The sequence below is a fragment of the Haematobia irritans genome, chromosome 1 (genome assembly GCF_050003625.1).
Source record: "Haematobia irritans isolate KBUSLIRL chromosome 1, ASM5000362v1, whole genome shotgun sequence".
Lineage (NCBI taxonomy): Eukaryota > Metazoa > Arthropoda > Insecta > Diptera > Muscidae > Haematobia > Haematobia irritans.
In genome coordinates this window covers 250,775,323-250,791,735 of record NC_134397.1, presented here as the reverse complement: position 1 = coordinate 250,791,735, position 16,413 = coordinate 250,775,323, and the positions used below count along the sequence as shown (strand labels likewise).

At 33.5% G+C, this 16,413-nt stretch overlaps 2 protein-coding genes across 6 annotated transcripts in view; one reads left to right on the top strand and one right to left on the bottom strand.

The window, feature by feature from the left end:
* LOC142220108 (esterase B1) overlaps positions 1-8,043 on the top strand; it is a 77,564-nt gene extending 69,521 nt beyond the window's left edge. For all 5 annotated transcript variants that reach the window (XM_075289083.1, XM_075289073.1, XM_075289056.1 and 2 more), the window contains 3 exons: positions 21-190; positions 6,863-7,143; positions 7,218-8,043. In XM_075289083.1, the coding sequence (XP_075145198.1) occupies positions 21-190; positions 6,863-7,143; positions 7,218-7,410 (644 nt within the window). In that variant the 3' untranslated portion in view covers positions 7,411-8,043. The remainder of the gene's footprint in view (positions 1-20; positions 191-6,862; positions 7,144-7,217) is intronic.
* Positions 7,840-13,553, bottom strand: Polr3C (RNA polymerase III subunit C). Its single transcript, XM_075289096.1, has 8 exons — positions 13,308-13,553; positions 13,123-13,250; positions 12,710-13,056; positions 12,476-12,630; positions 12,309-12,414; positions 11,895-12,244; positions 11,656-11,823; positions 7,840-8,243 (listed from the first exon to the last, which is right to left on the bottom strand). Exons 1-8 carry the CDS (start codon positions 13,452-13,454, stop codon positions 8,064-8,066), a joined length of 1,581 nt encoding a protein of 526 aa, XP_075145211.1. The 5' UTR covers positions 13,455-13,553; the 3' UTR covers positions 7,840-8,063.
* Between the last annotated feature and the right edge of the window lie 2,860 nt (positions 13,554-16,413).

The following is a 16,413-nucleotide window of genomic DNA, read 5'->3' as shown; positions in this document are numbered from 1 at the left end:
TGGAAATTTGTTTTGTTTAGGTCTACGCAAAAATCCAAAATTATTGGAAATCATTGAAAATGATTTTACCAGATTAGTGCCAAGAGATCTCAATGTCACCGATGAAAGGGAACGAGTAACTCGAGAAATGCGTCAATTTTATTTAGGCAACAAACAAGTGGGCGTTGAATCTGTGGATGAAATGATAGCGGTAAGTTTACGGATTAAAGTCAGCATTGTGAAAAAAATTAAATTAATTAATATACACACCTAGTTTTGGACTTGTTCGAGAACACGATTTTCTCTTAGGATGAGAATTTCATGTCAATGATATATATGGAACTTCTGAATAGAACACCGTTAAGGTCAAAGTATAAATAGATTACTAAAATGTAGAAAAAATTTTTAGGCTTCATACCGGTCTCTGTCATAAACGTAGTGGACCTATGGTTAGCATGGCGAGTATCAAAAATGTTTTCGTAAGAGGTACTTATATTCCCTTAAGATGCTGATACTCCGTATAAAATCATAGGTTTTAACAAGCCAGCTTTATAGTATTGACAAAAAGAACATTTTCTAGCCAACATGCTCAACATGGCACCATTAACTTATAATGAAACTAATTGCTTATTGGAGGAGACTTTTGGAACAAATTTTCCTATCTAACCGAACTCATCCTACATCTTACAATATTCACTGTTTCCAGCCAAGGTCCGCTGAATTATAATCAAGTAGTTAAATCGCACGCCTCGTTTGTCCACTAATGAACCATAAACTTGGACTAATACCCAACGCTGTGGCCAGTACTTCGATAAATTTCTCTAAATTTGCTCAATGCACATCCTGGAATTTATTCTACATTCTGAGGGAAAACAAATGTTTTTAGATTGGATTTATCATCGAATCAGATCTCGGTTTACATTGTTATACAGGACGAGATGTTCTCCGTACCGGATTGAAGTATAGCATGTCATAAATTTTTTTATCTTGGTGGAGGTATATCTCAGAATGCCGTTTTCGTTTGCTTTTTTTTTTTATTTTTATTTATTTATTCAACAACGTAATATAAAAAGCCGAAACAGGCCAAATAAAACTATATTACATCTCATAATACTGAATAAAAGGAAAAAAAAAAAACTTATGCATACGGCTAGAGAAAAATATAAAATTATTCACTCTACTTAGAATATACTACTGAAATTTTCAAAGCTTAAGGCACATGAAGGGCACATGAACAACAACAAAAATTGCAATAGACAAGTTATAAGTGATATATTAAAGAAAACATTATCGGTTACTGCAATAGAAATTCAATACATCTGACATTAAAAACATTATTAGTAAAAGAAAAATTTCTAAGGGACAACGGAAGATGATTCCAAAGTCTAGAAACTCTTACAACAAATGACCTTTCATAATGCATGGATGAAATACGTGGAATGAGAAGTTGTGGATTCCTCGACGATCTACAGAAATTGAACATGGAGCGGAGAAGAGGAGAACCATGTGATGTCATAACTCTATAAAAACATTGAAGCAACCGGAGATCAACATAGCGCGCAAATGGAAGACCAAGAAAGCTACTAACATAAACTGATACATGAGCATATTTCCTGAGACCATGAACATATCGAACTATTGATTTAACTGCATTTTCTATCCTTGAAAGCTGGAGGCCAGATGTTGCAGATATAATCTCAATGCAGTAATTAACATGGGGCATAAGAAGAGCCATTGCAACTCTCTGGCGAATATATCGAGGCAAATACGCATCTACGCAATATAGTCTACGCAATTTAAACATAACCCTGGAGATGATCCCACCTATGTGAGTGCCAAACTCCAACCTGTGGTCAATGACAACACCCAAGCACCTCATCTCATTAACAAAATTGACAGGAGTTGTACCAATACATATCCTAATATTGTCTCGTCCATGATCATTAAATAGAATGGCATTAGACTTACTAACTTTAATATTAAGTCCATTTCTACTCAGCCAGGCCGCAAGATCCCCCAGAGTCACGTTAACACTAGCCTCTAGCCGTGACATATCGCTACTCCTAAAAAATACATGAATGTCATCAGCATAAGCAAAAAGGTTGCATTCAGATGATACAATCGAATCAGTTACATCGTTCATATACATAATAAATAATAACGGTCCTAGGACAGACCCTTGCGGAACCCCCCCATAAACATGTCGGACCGACGACTCCCTGGACCCAATCGCAACAAACTGTGATCGACCATGCAAATAAGATGATATTAATTTAGCCGCAGTCAGAGAAAACCTAAACTTGTTGCACAATTTATCAACCAGAGTCGCATGGCGAATGGTATCAAATGCTCTTGATAAATCAATACCAACAAGAACACCGACATCAGAGCTATTAAACGTTTCCCTAATTAGATCTGTGAGATGCAACAGATGAGTAGTAGTGCTAAAGCCGCGTCTAAAACCATATTGAAAGGATCCAAGAAGGCGACTGGCATCAATGTATTCCAAAATTTGTTCATTGATAATATGTTCCACTATCTTCGACATAGCCGGTAAAATGCTAATAGGTCTGAGGTTAGATAATTCAAACGAATCACCCTTTTTAGGTACTGGAACAACACGGGCCGTTTTCCACATCTGTGGGTAAGATGAGGAGGTAAAAATACAATTAATAAAGTGAAGTAAATGTCGAGAAATGTAGGGAAAAATAAGACGAAGAAATCTTATTGGAATACAATCCACACCAACCGCTCCGGATCTGACCTTAGCCAACGCTTTCAGTAAATCAACCTCAAATATGCAAGAAAATTGAAACATGTCCCTACCTGAATCAAGATCAGTCGTCATTGGAAGGCCAATGTAGGCAGGCTGAGAATCGCAGAAGTAGTCATTAACACTATTAACATCGATATCAGGTGCAACTACATCATCATTAAGACAGCCAAATGAATGAAGAGTCTTCCAAATCTGTGTACCATCCATCTGACTGAATTTAGCATCGAAGAACTTCCTTCTCTCGTTCCTTATCACAGCTTTGGCACGGTTCCTATACTTTCTATACATGGCCTTGTTCTCCATAGAGGGATTTCGTCGCAATTCAAGATAAGCAATGTCCCTTAAAGACCGAGCTTGTGCTATAGAGTCAGATTTCAACCAACAATCATTGCTGGGAATAGTACGTTTCGTAACAATTGGAACAAATTCAAATAAGTCACGAAGGACCGAATCAATAATAGAAAGTTGGTAATCAACATCACATGTCAGGTATAGTTGGCTGAAGTCATAACTAATCAAATACTGAAAAATACCATTCCAATCAACGTTTCTATAGTCCCTATACTGTATACTGCTGGCACCATGAACTACTGGCAAGTCAATAGATCCAAAAATCATAGAGTGATGTGAAATACCAGGACATTGGCCCTGTGAAGAAAATCTCCATAAATGAGGGACATTAGTCAGGCAAAAATCAATAAGGGATGTCGAGTTATGAGCGACATCATAGTGCGTGGGCAACGAATTGTGAATTATTGAAAACCCCATGCCCCTGCACAAATCTCTTATCGCCAACGAATCCGTGACACGAAATAAATTGCAATTAAAGTCACCTACTACCAAAATATCGGTATACCTTTCAAATATGCTACTATGGCCACTGCGGAATGCCTCAATGTTGCCATGTGGAAGGTATACGACACAAAAGAGGAAGATAGTCGAGCATAGCTGCAGTTCAACACACAAGGACTCACAAGCACCATATTCCGTAGATCGAAAAATAACATTGTATTTCAAACCATCGCGTAAGTAGATAGCTACTCCTCCGCCAACTCTATTTAGACGGTCGTTTCTAATAATCTCATAACCAGGTATAGATAATGATTTGTTCGAAACAGTAGCATTCAGCCATGTTTCAGAGATTGCAAACACGTCAATATTACTACCTACTAACATACTTTTAAGCTCACATAACTTGTTGTTGTACCGGGAGGGACGTATACTTTGAAAGTTCAAATGTGCATATTTAAATTTATCTGATAAGTCAAAAAATGTATCTTTAAAAAATTGTACATCACTTATAACTGGACCAAGATTTAGATTAAGAGTCATAGTATGACAAAAAGGCTGGGGAGCTAATGATATAACTTAGTATGTAAAATTTCAGTGACTAATATGATAAAAAAAAAATGACAATATGTTGAGAGTGAGGATGAATTTTCATAATAAAAACCAAAGAAATTAAAATAAAAAGGTAAAAAAGAAAAAAAAATATATAAATATATAAAATAAAGATCCGATCCGTCAGCTTAATGGGTTCACCTCCCTATGATTCGGGAAGGCTGATTGCAGAATCAGAAAACACAACATTGAGATCAATAAGAAAACCACAAGCTGAATACGTGGTACACACAAAAAAAAAATTTTTGATTTCAATCACGAAAATCGCGGATTCAATCATTTTTTTAATTGAAATGTCTTCAATCACGAAAATGATAGTATCAATCACCCATTTTGATTGAAAACCAACACGATTTTCAATTAAAAATTTAATTGACTTTTGTCACGGAATCAATTAATTGTGTGATTGAATCAATTAAAAACGTGATTGATTTTTAACATAAAATTCAATCACAGTTTTAATTGAATCAATTAAAATTTTAATTAATTTCGCGACAAAAATCAATCAACTATTTGATTCATTCAATTAAATAATTAATTGAAATTGGCTATAAATTTCGATCAAAAAATTTATATATTGCGACCCCAAAATCGTATTTAGTTTTATTTGAAATAAAAGAAAATATGTGTTTCTTATAAAACATATTCAATATTTTATTATTTTTTGAATTATGCAATAGACAAATAAATTTGGTTCTTGTTATTTGTGTTTTGTTCTAACATAACTTACTAATACAATTACTATCAATAACAACTATAGGGTGAAAAAATAAATTATATAAATCATTATCTTCCTTATAATAATAACCATGTTAGCATGTTCCTTCTAATATGTAGATGCGCCTAGATTTCCAATAATTCAGCAGCCTGTAAGCTAAATTAGAATAATTTGAATTTAATTTTGTTCAAAATTCATTTTGTTAAACATTACCTGCATAGAATATCAAGTTCAATTCTTAGTTCCAGGTTACAGATTTATAATCTTCTTTTGTAGTTGTAGTCTTTTAGCATAAAAAGGTGTATTAAGGAGCTCGGTAATTTAATTTTAGTAACAATTCCTTTCCAAAATCCACACATTGAAATCGTCTATTAAAATTTGAACCAATGAAAGACAAAAATAATGGGAAAACAGTGTAGTATTTGGTATTATATTGATGATACTTTGTAAATTCTGGAAATAGAAAAAAATATAAATGGAAAATACATATTTTTATTATTTTCGGATATTTTTCATGTTTTTAAATCCAAAAGAAAGAACTTTTTTACCATTACATAATTCAGCTCATTAGTTTATATGTCAGATATACTGCTCTCTACTTGGGTTCAAACTGAAAAAGGCAGGTAAAGCAAAAATGCAATTTAATGCCAACGCCACTTCCCAACTTCAAGGTGAATCTTCCAACAAACCCATACCGCTCTTGGTTTTAAGAAAACTAAGAGTGAAAAAAATTTATAATTTTAAAAGATCAAGACGGTACCCACTTTTTTGTTGCAAACATATTCTTATATATTTGATAAAATGATGGAGTTGATGGTCAAGTGATTGGTCAATTTCACAAAATAAAATTGGTCGCTAAAAGAAATGAATAAAAAAAAATATATTATTTTAGTCCGTTTAATGTAAACATGCTTCAATGGAAACCCGTATTCACATTTCACAATTTCTTACCTTCAATAAACGTAGATTGTTTTCCATTTTTACAATACCACAAAACACAAACACAGGTAATTTCAAATGCGTTCTCTCATATATTTTTTTCAAACCTTTACCACGTGGTCGTTTGTTGTTGCACACTTTATTTATTTCAACCCTTTGCTATGATTTGTTGTTGCGTTCAAAATATTTATGCACACATATTGAATGCAGACAGAATGTCGCCAATCATGTTTTTCAATTTACGCGAAAAACAAAGAACCAACCGTTCGTTACGAGTTACTTCCACAGACTGATCTCTCCATCATACATTGTTGAATAAATACCCATTCTCTTGTTCTCTTTTCGCTCTTTCCATTGCTCAAAATTATTCAATTTCAATCACAAAGGTGATTGGATCAATCACATGTGTAATTGGAAACGGAAAAAATTTCAATCACGTTTGTAATTGAAAATTATTTCCGAATTGATTAACAAATTGATTGAATCAATTAATATTTTAATTGGAAACGTAACAAATATCAATCATTTTTTTAATTGGTTTTTATTCGGATTTGATTAAATAATTAATTGAATCAATTAACATATTAATTGAATCCGTTTCCAAATTCAATTAAGTGCTTAATTGAAAAAATGTTGGTGATAATTTTTTGTGTGTAGTATCAGATATGGGCAGACCACGCTAAAACATCTCTCACTCCACTGCAGAAGGCATAACTGGCCATCAGCCGGCGATATAACTGTGAATTGTCCGAAAAGGAGTGCAAAGTAATTTATCGTGCATCCAACAATACCAAGACTTATATAGGACGCCGGACTAAGATTTCATTACAAAATCTACCAATAGAGCTACTAGTCAACACAAGTCGGTGAATTTTCCAATGTATGCGAAAATTAGGAGAGAGATTTATAGTGCATATATTACACATTCAAATGAGAGTGTAACCATATTAAATAATCGGATTCATGGAAGTTGTTGTAAACATATTGTCCCATTTTTTTCTTTTTATTTCATTTTACCATTAATATTTTTGTAACGTATTTTATTGCAGTTACTTACCGATCTAATGTTTGTCCATGGTATTAGACGAACCGTACGAAATCATGCCAAATATGGTAATATGCCTGTCTATATGTATCGTTTCTCATTTGATGGAGCCTTGGGATTATATAAACGTATGTTGGGTCTGCAGCGTCCAGGAGTATGTCATGGTGATGAACTGGGCTATTTGTTCAAGTTTGGCTTCTTCAATTTGAGTCTGGATCCTAAATCGATGGAGGTTCTAGTAAAAAATCGTATGGTCAAAATGTGGACGAATTTTGCCAAATATGGGTAATATGACTAAACAAAATGAAAGAAAAATATACCAATTAATAATATTAATTTAATTTTTTTTTTATTTTCAGTAATCCCACACCGCCACATTTAAATGATGATTTACTTACCACACCTTGGATACCAATAAATCCCGATAGCGTTATGGATAATCTCAGCTATATGGATATAACTACAAATCTTCAAATGAAAAATAATCCTGAATTGGAAAGACAACAATTTTGGGATTATATGTATGAACACTACAATGGCAATGCCATGTAAATGTAAAAAAGATAAAGGTGCACTTCACATTGAAAGAATTCATAACATCTATATAATTTATATATTACACAAAACAAAAGCACATTACATCCCCGAGCACTATATGCATATATCAACAAACGAATTTTTTCACTAAAAGAAATATTCTGATATCATTTGCCATCTATAAATATATGATACACAATACTTATTGTAGTTAATTATTAACTACATATGTTTGTTTCACAACATTTAACCTAATATAGAAAATTAATTAGTTATTAGTTATAATCAATTGAAAAGAAATGTGTTATACGATTTATAGATTTCTACAAATAATTAATGCAAGGAAAAACGGAAGCATGGATTACACAATGGAAACCTAAGCATTTAATAAGTTATTTTATATATATTCATAAACCATATATTATGTGTAAATAGTCAAAAATATAAATTTTTATCATAATTTTTAATTATACGTAATTTTTTTTATTGTCACAATTGTTATAATTTTCTTTTTATAAATTAAATTATTATTTTCTGTTTAATATATTCTTATAACATTGTTTTTGTTATCGCTGTTTAATATAAACGTGTTTTTTTTTAATATATAAATAAAGTAAAATAAATTCTAAATCAATATAGACAAAAATATTCAACGATTGTAGCAAAACTCATTGATTTGCTGATTTTTTACTTGATGGCAATGCATATATGGGCGCCGAGTGGTATATGTACATTTGTAGGAGAAATATAGTGTCATCCAGTGACAGTTCAGCTTTTGAAAGAGTCTTTATGCGATTTTTAACTTTATCCAAAATTTCACGTTCTGGTGGTGTTAAAGTTTCGAGTATCTGGAAGAATAATAGAAAGGGTTAAACAAAAAAGAAATAAAATAAAAAAATATATTTAAAACAGTTGGATTCAGACAACTTAAAAAATACTGTAAACCCCATTTTCATGAAGCTAAGTTAGCTAACCAAATTTTAAACCCCACTATGGAACTATCTGTCTCTTGCCAATACATTCCATAGACCAGTTAAGATCTTAACTGCTAGACAATTTTCAGTTAAAACCGTTTCTGTTAATTGGTACTTGAAGCCTAACGGAGCTTCATTAAAATGCCCGCATCATAAAATTTCTATTGGATGATTGAAACAACTTTGCCAGAAATTTCATAAATTAAGAGAGGTTACAGTAGCACGTCAATAAATAACGTAACCTTGCAACCGGTCCCCATAATTCTCAAAATCAACCGATCTGTCAATTTCTTATGAAGTTGTTGGACGTATTTCAATGAATACACTACGAGGGCAGTTCGGAAACTTCTTAGCCTAGCACAAAAAGCGCGGTATAAACAGAAAAATATTAAGTGTTTTGGAAACTTCCATCTCTGTATGAACACATGTTAAATTTTGTTTCGATCTGGCAACTCTTTCATATAGAAACAGGTGTTCAAAAAAGACGTATCCGCAATGCGTGCTGTCATTAATTATTACATAAAGAAGGTTTATCGGGATAAGAAATTCATAATGATATGGTGAATGTGTTAGGTGAAAGTGCTCCTTCATATGCAACAGTAAAAAATTGGGTTTCTGAATTTAAACGTGGTCGTACAAGCATTAAAGATGAACCACGTAGTGGACGTCCAAAAACAGCAACAACAACAGAAATTGTAGCCGAAGTGCATGATATGGTATTAAATGATCGACGAATAAAAGTGCGTGAAATTGCTAATATCATGGGCATCTCAAATGATCGAGTCCATTTAATTTTGCATGAAGAACTACAGATGAGAAAGCTTTCTGCAAGATGGGTGCTGCATTTGTTAACAGTCGATCAAAAACGCATAAGAATGAACATTTCTCAAGCTTGTTTGGATCGATTTAAGCGAAATAAAATGGATTTTAAGCGTCGTTTCATAACTGTTGGTGAGACAAGGATCCAAAATTATACTCCAGAGACAAAAGAACAATCCAAACAATAGACTGAAGTTGGAGGAAGTGCCCCAAATAAGGCAAAAACAATTCAATCGGCTGGTAAGGTTATGGCAACGTTTTTTTGGGACTTCAAAGGTATTTTATTGATTGACTATCTGCAAAAGGGTAAAACAATACATTCAGAGTACTATTGCAACCTTTTGGATCTATTAAGTGTACAAATTCGAGAAAAACCTCCTGGCTTACAACCAGGGCTGTGGAGTCGAGTCAATTTGACAGGAATAGCCGGACAGTTACGAATATTGTTGCTATAGAAGTAAAATGGTGAAACATCGATTTATAAATGGTCTATCAGTTATGGACATTAGAGGCCCAAAAGACCGGCTCAGATGGCACGTTGGCAGAGGTTTAATTTAAAATTACAGCTTCAAGCTTTTTCAAGTAATTATCTCGACGGTATTCGTATTTATTTATGGATCTCAAAATTCTCTAAATTCAAAATTTCTGACAAATGAAAGTTTTAGACAGGGAAAAATTTCTTAAAACAAATCGGAATATGGGTTTATATGTAGGTGCTATATCACAAAATCGTACGTTATGACCCATCTTCGAACTCGACATGCCTGCCAAAAATTCAGAACGTTAGGTTCTACTGCTGTATTGCCTTAAAATTGTATCTTTATCAAGAGTACATATAGGTCAAATATCGATATTTTAATATATTAAAAATGAACAATACAATTGATCAATTCAGTTCACATTCTAGTAAAACCTACTTTTTATATCACCGTGAAATTTCATGCATATAAATACACTTTGAAAAAAAAAAAACCCTAATCTATCTAATTTGTCAAATGTTTCTTTAGTTACAAATATAGGAATTTTTCAAATTTTGTTTCGCCGGAGTTGGAGTCGAGCAAAATTTCTACTATTCCGGCTCCGACTCCACCAAAATCTTCAGACTCCGACTCCGGCTCCGTCTCTACAGCAATGCTTACAACACACAAAAAATAATTGTTCATCAAGACAACGCACCAGCGCACAAGAGTGTTTTAACAATGGCTAAAATCAACGAATTAAAGTTCGAGTTGCTTGACCATCCACCTTATTCTCCTGATTTAGCTCCCAATGACTTTTACTTGTTCCCAAATTTAAAAAAAAAAAATCCTTGCTGGCAAGCGTTTTACCTCAAATGAAGATGCAATTACAGTTGTAAACCACTATTTTGAAGATCTTGAGGAAAACTATTTTAATCAAGGGATAGAATTGCTAGAAAAGCGTTGAACTAAGTGTATTGAAGTTTCAGAAGATTATATTGAAAAATAAAAATATTTTTGAAAAACTAACTATTCTCTTTCATTGATAGGCTAAGAAGTTTCCGAACCGCCCTCGTATTTGCTTCTTTTATGATCTACACTACCCATCTCACGTTCGTGTTTTTCAGACAAAAAACAAACAAAAGCAGCGGAAGACGAACGAAATTCTTTTGGAGATCAATAAGTGGTTTAGAAACAAAAGCAGTACTAGAGTTTATAGGATCTGAAGCAATGTAAAAAAACCTCATATTAAATATGGGCCTTGTGCTCATCCTGGCAACAGGAACGGTCATAAAGAAGCAGTCGGGAAATATTGGAAGAGTTTTCTTTTCTGTTTTATAGTTGTACTACCATGGAAGTCTTTCGAAGAGAGATATGGCAGATGGGGGAGCAACCGTAGTGCAATTGTTAGCATGTCTGTCTTGTATACACGGGGTCGTGGATTGACCAAATACCAAAAGGTTTTTCATCAGTGGATTATACCCTCTCATCAATGCTGGTGACATTTCTGAGAGTTTCAAAGCTTCTCTAAGTGGTTTCACTACAACGTAGAATACAGCACAAAAACACGCTACATGTCATTGCTGCTAATGTTTTTGGAACAATCTGGTTGGTTCAACAGAAGAAAATAATCGAGAAGGTACAGCGGTTAAAACTAGAAGTGCTCATATGTAATAGGTACTTTTAGTTAATTTGGTATCACAATGGACTGAATAGTCTAAGTGAGCCTGAAACTAAATCGGACTGCCACTTTAATCTAACCTAACCTATATGCCATTACATAAAATATCTATCGAGGAACTTAACCAGACCACGATGTATCAAAAACTTCGGAAATAAGTACTACTCAAACAGCTGATTTTTCAAGCCAACAAAATACCTTAAACTGATGTGGGTAATATTTTGGGAAAACAAAAAATATTTAATTGAAATAAATTTTATATTAATCTTGTGCACCCAAACCCATTTTTTGTAAATATTTTGAGACGAGCTTTAACAAATATATTTACCTCTGCTATATATTCTTCTGATTCTCCCCTCTCCTTCATGGTAGCAACAATGCTATCCAATTTCTGGGACTTTTCAATTAAACGTTTATGTTCATTTTTCTCATAATTGGAACGTGTTATATCATTGTACAAAGATTTATAACAAATATCCAATAACATTTTGGTAATCTAGAAATAAACAAAACATATATAGATTGTATTTGAAATATCGTAATAAAATAACAAGCACCACTTCTTACCTGTTTGTTTTTCAAATAGAATAAATAAAATGCTTTGGCTGGACCAGTACCACCCCCACCAGCCTTGCGTATTGTTTTAATTTGTAAAAATTGCTCTTGAAATAGATTATATGACAAGAGTTTAGCTTCTTTGGCAGGTATCATGGCTTCTTTTTGCAATTCTTCTTGCTCGATATACTTTTTCATACGAACCACACGAAATATCCGCGATGCTTTGGAACCAAATCTTTCTGTGATAACATTTTCAATACAAGCCAAAGCTAAAGATTCAAAAGCAGGAGACATGTCTACGACATATTGACCTCCACCCATTTCACCAATTTTTCGTATAAAATGTAAAGAATCATCAGCTGAAATAGAAAGCAAAAATTTTTTAAACATTCATGTTTCATAGAGGATTTTTATTTCGTATACCTATTAAAGCCACATATTGATCCAAATGTCTTAATAAATCTAAATTACTTGAATTTTTCTCCACCAATTGTTTCACTTCAACCACAGTGAAAGGATTGGAATATTGCTGTAATATAAAGACATTTCAATTGTAGAAAAATATTTTGTTTGTTTTTGGATCTACATACTCTTTGCCAAGGATCTGTTCGTTCATACATTTGTTTCAATATAAATTTGAAACATTCTCCTGCACTAGCTCCCAATTTTCGTTCAACGGCAGATATCATTAGACTGTCACGAAAGTCTTGATGGAAGCGTTTAAAATTAAGTTGCCAAAACACACCTAGAAGAAAGAGTAATCGTCTCTAATATTTAATATACTCAAAACCCTAGTATTTATATTACGATTGCATTTCATTTACCAGTATCTCTAAGTTGCGTTGGTTGTAAAGTACCATTATGTACTTTCGACAGTGTAGGTAAATCAATATCAGGTGGGTTAAACAAATCATAATCTTCAATGTGTAACTTTGGCACGGGATCAGGTTCACCAGTTTCAGTGTTCACCAACATGGGTAGTTTTATCAAATAATTATCGCGAATCATTTGGAAGAATGTGTCACGTATGGTTTCGACCTTTTCTGTTATTTCACTATTGGCCATACATTTCAACAAGGTATTTGAAGCAGTTTGGGAACCACTGTAGAGTAGTTCCTCCGCTATGGCTGCACCCACTGATCCGTATTTTGTTTGAATGAGATGGACATATCTGAAATAAATTAAAATATCATTTGAAAAAGATTCTTACTCTTTGAGGAACTAGTACATTACTTACCTGGAGTATCGTAATATATACAATATCTCATCTCGCTTGAGGGAATATTCGGCAACAAAAGCATTACCTTCATTTGTTTGAAAGTTAACTAATTGATATTTTATAAGGATACCAAGGGCAGTCGATGCCTAGAAAATGGTCATGTCTTATCTTATTATTTACAAACTTCAGCCCTGTGTCCTTACCTCACGCCTGGTCAGTTTTGTGGTCTTCACAATATTGCTCAATGTTCTAGCATTTGCTGCAAATAGACAATCACCGACGAGTTGCACAGTTTCACCGAAGCACTGTTTCAATATAACTGAACATAAATTTCCATAATCTATAGACATTTTGCCTCAATTTTCCTTAATATTAATAAACTTTTGTTTGAAATATTTAAACGCGTGGTAATTGTAAACAAACACGCTTTCAAAATTGTAAACAATTTACTGAACAGATGATTGTAAAACTATTTCACACGAAACACCCTGTTGATTGTGAAGCAGTGCGAATACAACACTGAAATTAGGGATGCCATGGGCACACTAATCCCTTCACATTTGACAATTGTTTTTTTATGTGTTTTTGTGATTTATTTATTATCGGTAATCCCTCTTGCATTGCCATCAATGTATATAGGCCGTGAGCAAGCCTTTTCTTACAATTGTTTTGCTACGTATTTTCTCAAGCCTCATATCATTTTAGATGGCGATAAAATCGAACTTCTGAATTTTACTAATCTCCAAAAAAAAAAACTTTTAAAACAAACTAAAATTATTATAACTAGTGTTTTTGTAAAATCTTTTCGGTAGTCGGTTGAATCTGGGATTAAAATCATGAACCTTTGCAAGCAAGGTCGAAGTGTTAACCATTGGCTCCTACTTTTCCGAGATTTGATATCGTTCTTCTCATACGAAATGGAGATTTCAAATGTCAAATAGGGCGATTTCATTTGTAGTGTGAATGTTTTAGGTTCCGTAAAAGATGATCTTTCTTTATTGTTTTTTGTTGACTTCTAATTTTAGTTTCCACTTGTGAAGCACGAAGTTTTTATCCCGAAGATAAATTTAAAGATTCTACCTATGAAGACTAGATCAGATTCTGGATTTATAAGAACCAATATTGTTTGAGTTGTGGTGAAATCATAAACATATCGTGCAAATGATGAAATAACGCCGTGATTTGAAATCTTAAATCTGTAGATTTTTACCGCCATTATTTAAATGATTACGAGTAGTAAAATCTGGAAATTGTAATTTCAGTTTCAAGCCATTTTCATGAGCAGTGCACCTGTTATGTACTGAAAGAAGAGTTTTCTTTTCTGAGGAACGAAATTTTAGACAAGCAAAGTTTTCTTTTGACACTAATTTTAGAGAGTATCGTTGGATCGCTTTTCAAACATTCGTATAAATTTGCTCTAAACGAAAATACTTCATATGAAAGGGGAATTTCGTTTGCCTAAAATTTCATTCCGGAGAAAAATATTTTTTCTTTGGGTGTACGCTCAAGAAGAGAAATGGGTCTATTTCGATGCCTTACCAAATGGACCGAAAAATAAATGCGATACATATTTTTAAGGATCTACAATACCAGTATATTTACATTTTCGAGCAAATCGGTTTCTAGAAGCCCAAGGAGTTAAATCGGAAGATCGGTCTATGTGGGGGCTATACCAAAACATGGGTCGACATACACCATATTCAGCTGACATTTTTGTGGTCAGCCGGATTCTAGAAGAATAATTCCAATTTCAGACAAATTGGGTAAAAACTACGAATACTAGAAGTCCAAGAAGTATAGTCGGGAGATCAATCTATATGGGGGCTATACCCAAACATGGACTGATAAGTACCATTTTCGGCAAACCTTTTTAATGATCCTAAAATACCTCTAGAGTTCCAATTTCAGGCAAATTGGATAAAAACTACGGATTTTAGAAGCCCAAGAGTAAAGTCGGGAGATCGGTCTATATGGGGGCTACACCAAAACATGGACCGATACACCCCATTTGCCACACACCAATTTATGGTCCTAAAATAACTCTAGATTTTCAATTTCAGGCAAATCGGATAGTAAATACAGTTTCTAGAAGCCCAAGAAGTAAAATCGGGAGATCGGTCTATATGGGGGCTATACCAAAAGATGGACCGATACGCCTCATTTTCGCCACACATATTCGTGATCCTAGAATACCTTTATATTTAGAATTTCAGGCAAATTGTATAGTAAATACTGATTCTAGAAGCCCAAGAAGTAAAATCGTGAGATAGGTCTATATGGGGGCTATACCAAAACATGGATCGATACACCCCATTTTCGACACACCTTTTTGTGGTTCTAAAATACCTCTAGATTTGCTATTTTAGGCAATTTGGATACATAGTAAATACAGTTTCTAGAAGCCCAATAAGTAAAATCGGGAGATCGGTCTATATGGGGGCTATACCAAAAGATGGACCGATACGCCCCATTTTCGCCACACCTATTCATGGAAAATCGGATAGTAAATACAGTTTCTAGAAGCCCAAGAAGTAAAATCGGGAGATAGGCATATATGGGGGCTATACCAAAACATGGACCGATATGGTCCTAAATTACCTCTAGATTTCCAATTCCAGGGAAATTTGATAAAAACTGCGGCTTTTATAAGCCCAAGACCCCAAATCGTGAGGTCGGTTTATATGGGTTCTATATGAAAACTTGGACAAATAAAGCCCACCTTCGAACTTGACCTGCCAGCAAACAAAAAAACGAACCTGTGCCGAATTTCAGTACGATAGCGCCATTATTGAAGGCTGTAGAGTGATTACAACAGACAGACGGATATGCATATATCGTCTTAGAATTTCTCCCTGATCAAGAATATATATACTTTATATAGTAGGAAATCGATATTTCGATGTGTTACAAACGGAAGGACAAACTTATTACACCCCCATTACCATTCTATGGAGGTGGGTATAAAAATGGAATAGTTCTTTCCTCTGCATTGGATTTTTTTTATTAAAAATGACTGTAATTGACTGTAAAAAACAAGCCACAGTATAATTAAATTTGCAAGTTTTGTAAGTTCATATTACGATCGAAAATATATGTACAAATAAATTTGCTTTTGCTTTTAATATACTTTAAATATTTAGCATACTTTTAGGATGAAAAATAGATATTTACTGTTAGTTATCAGTTTAAAAACCATTGCTATTCGTAATACAATTAAATATACAATTATACGTCTAGTATACTTTTAGGAGGGTCAATATGTAATGAACCGTTTGAACAGCATGGTTGATTTAGCCATGTTGTTATTTA

What these genes read in the sequence shown, in the direction of transcription:
- Polr3C (XM_075289096.1), bottom strand. Translation starts at nt 13,454, where the DNA reads ATGTCTATAGATTATGGAAATTTATGTTCAGTTATATTGAAACAGTGC. An exon ending in CAAAACTGACCAGGCGTGAG is followed by an intron (nt 13,251 to 13,307) that starts GTAAGGACACAG and finishes ACCATTTTCTAG; the next exon opens with GCATCGACTGCCCTTGGTAT. An exon ending in TCAATATGTGGCTTTAATAG is followed by an intron (nt 12,245 to 12,308) that starts GTATACGAAATA and finishes TTTCTATTTCAG; the next exon opens with CTGATGATTCTTTACATTTT.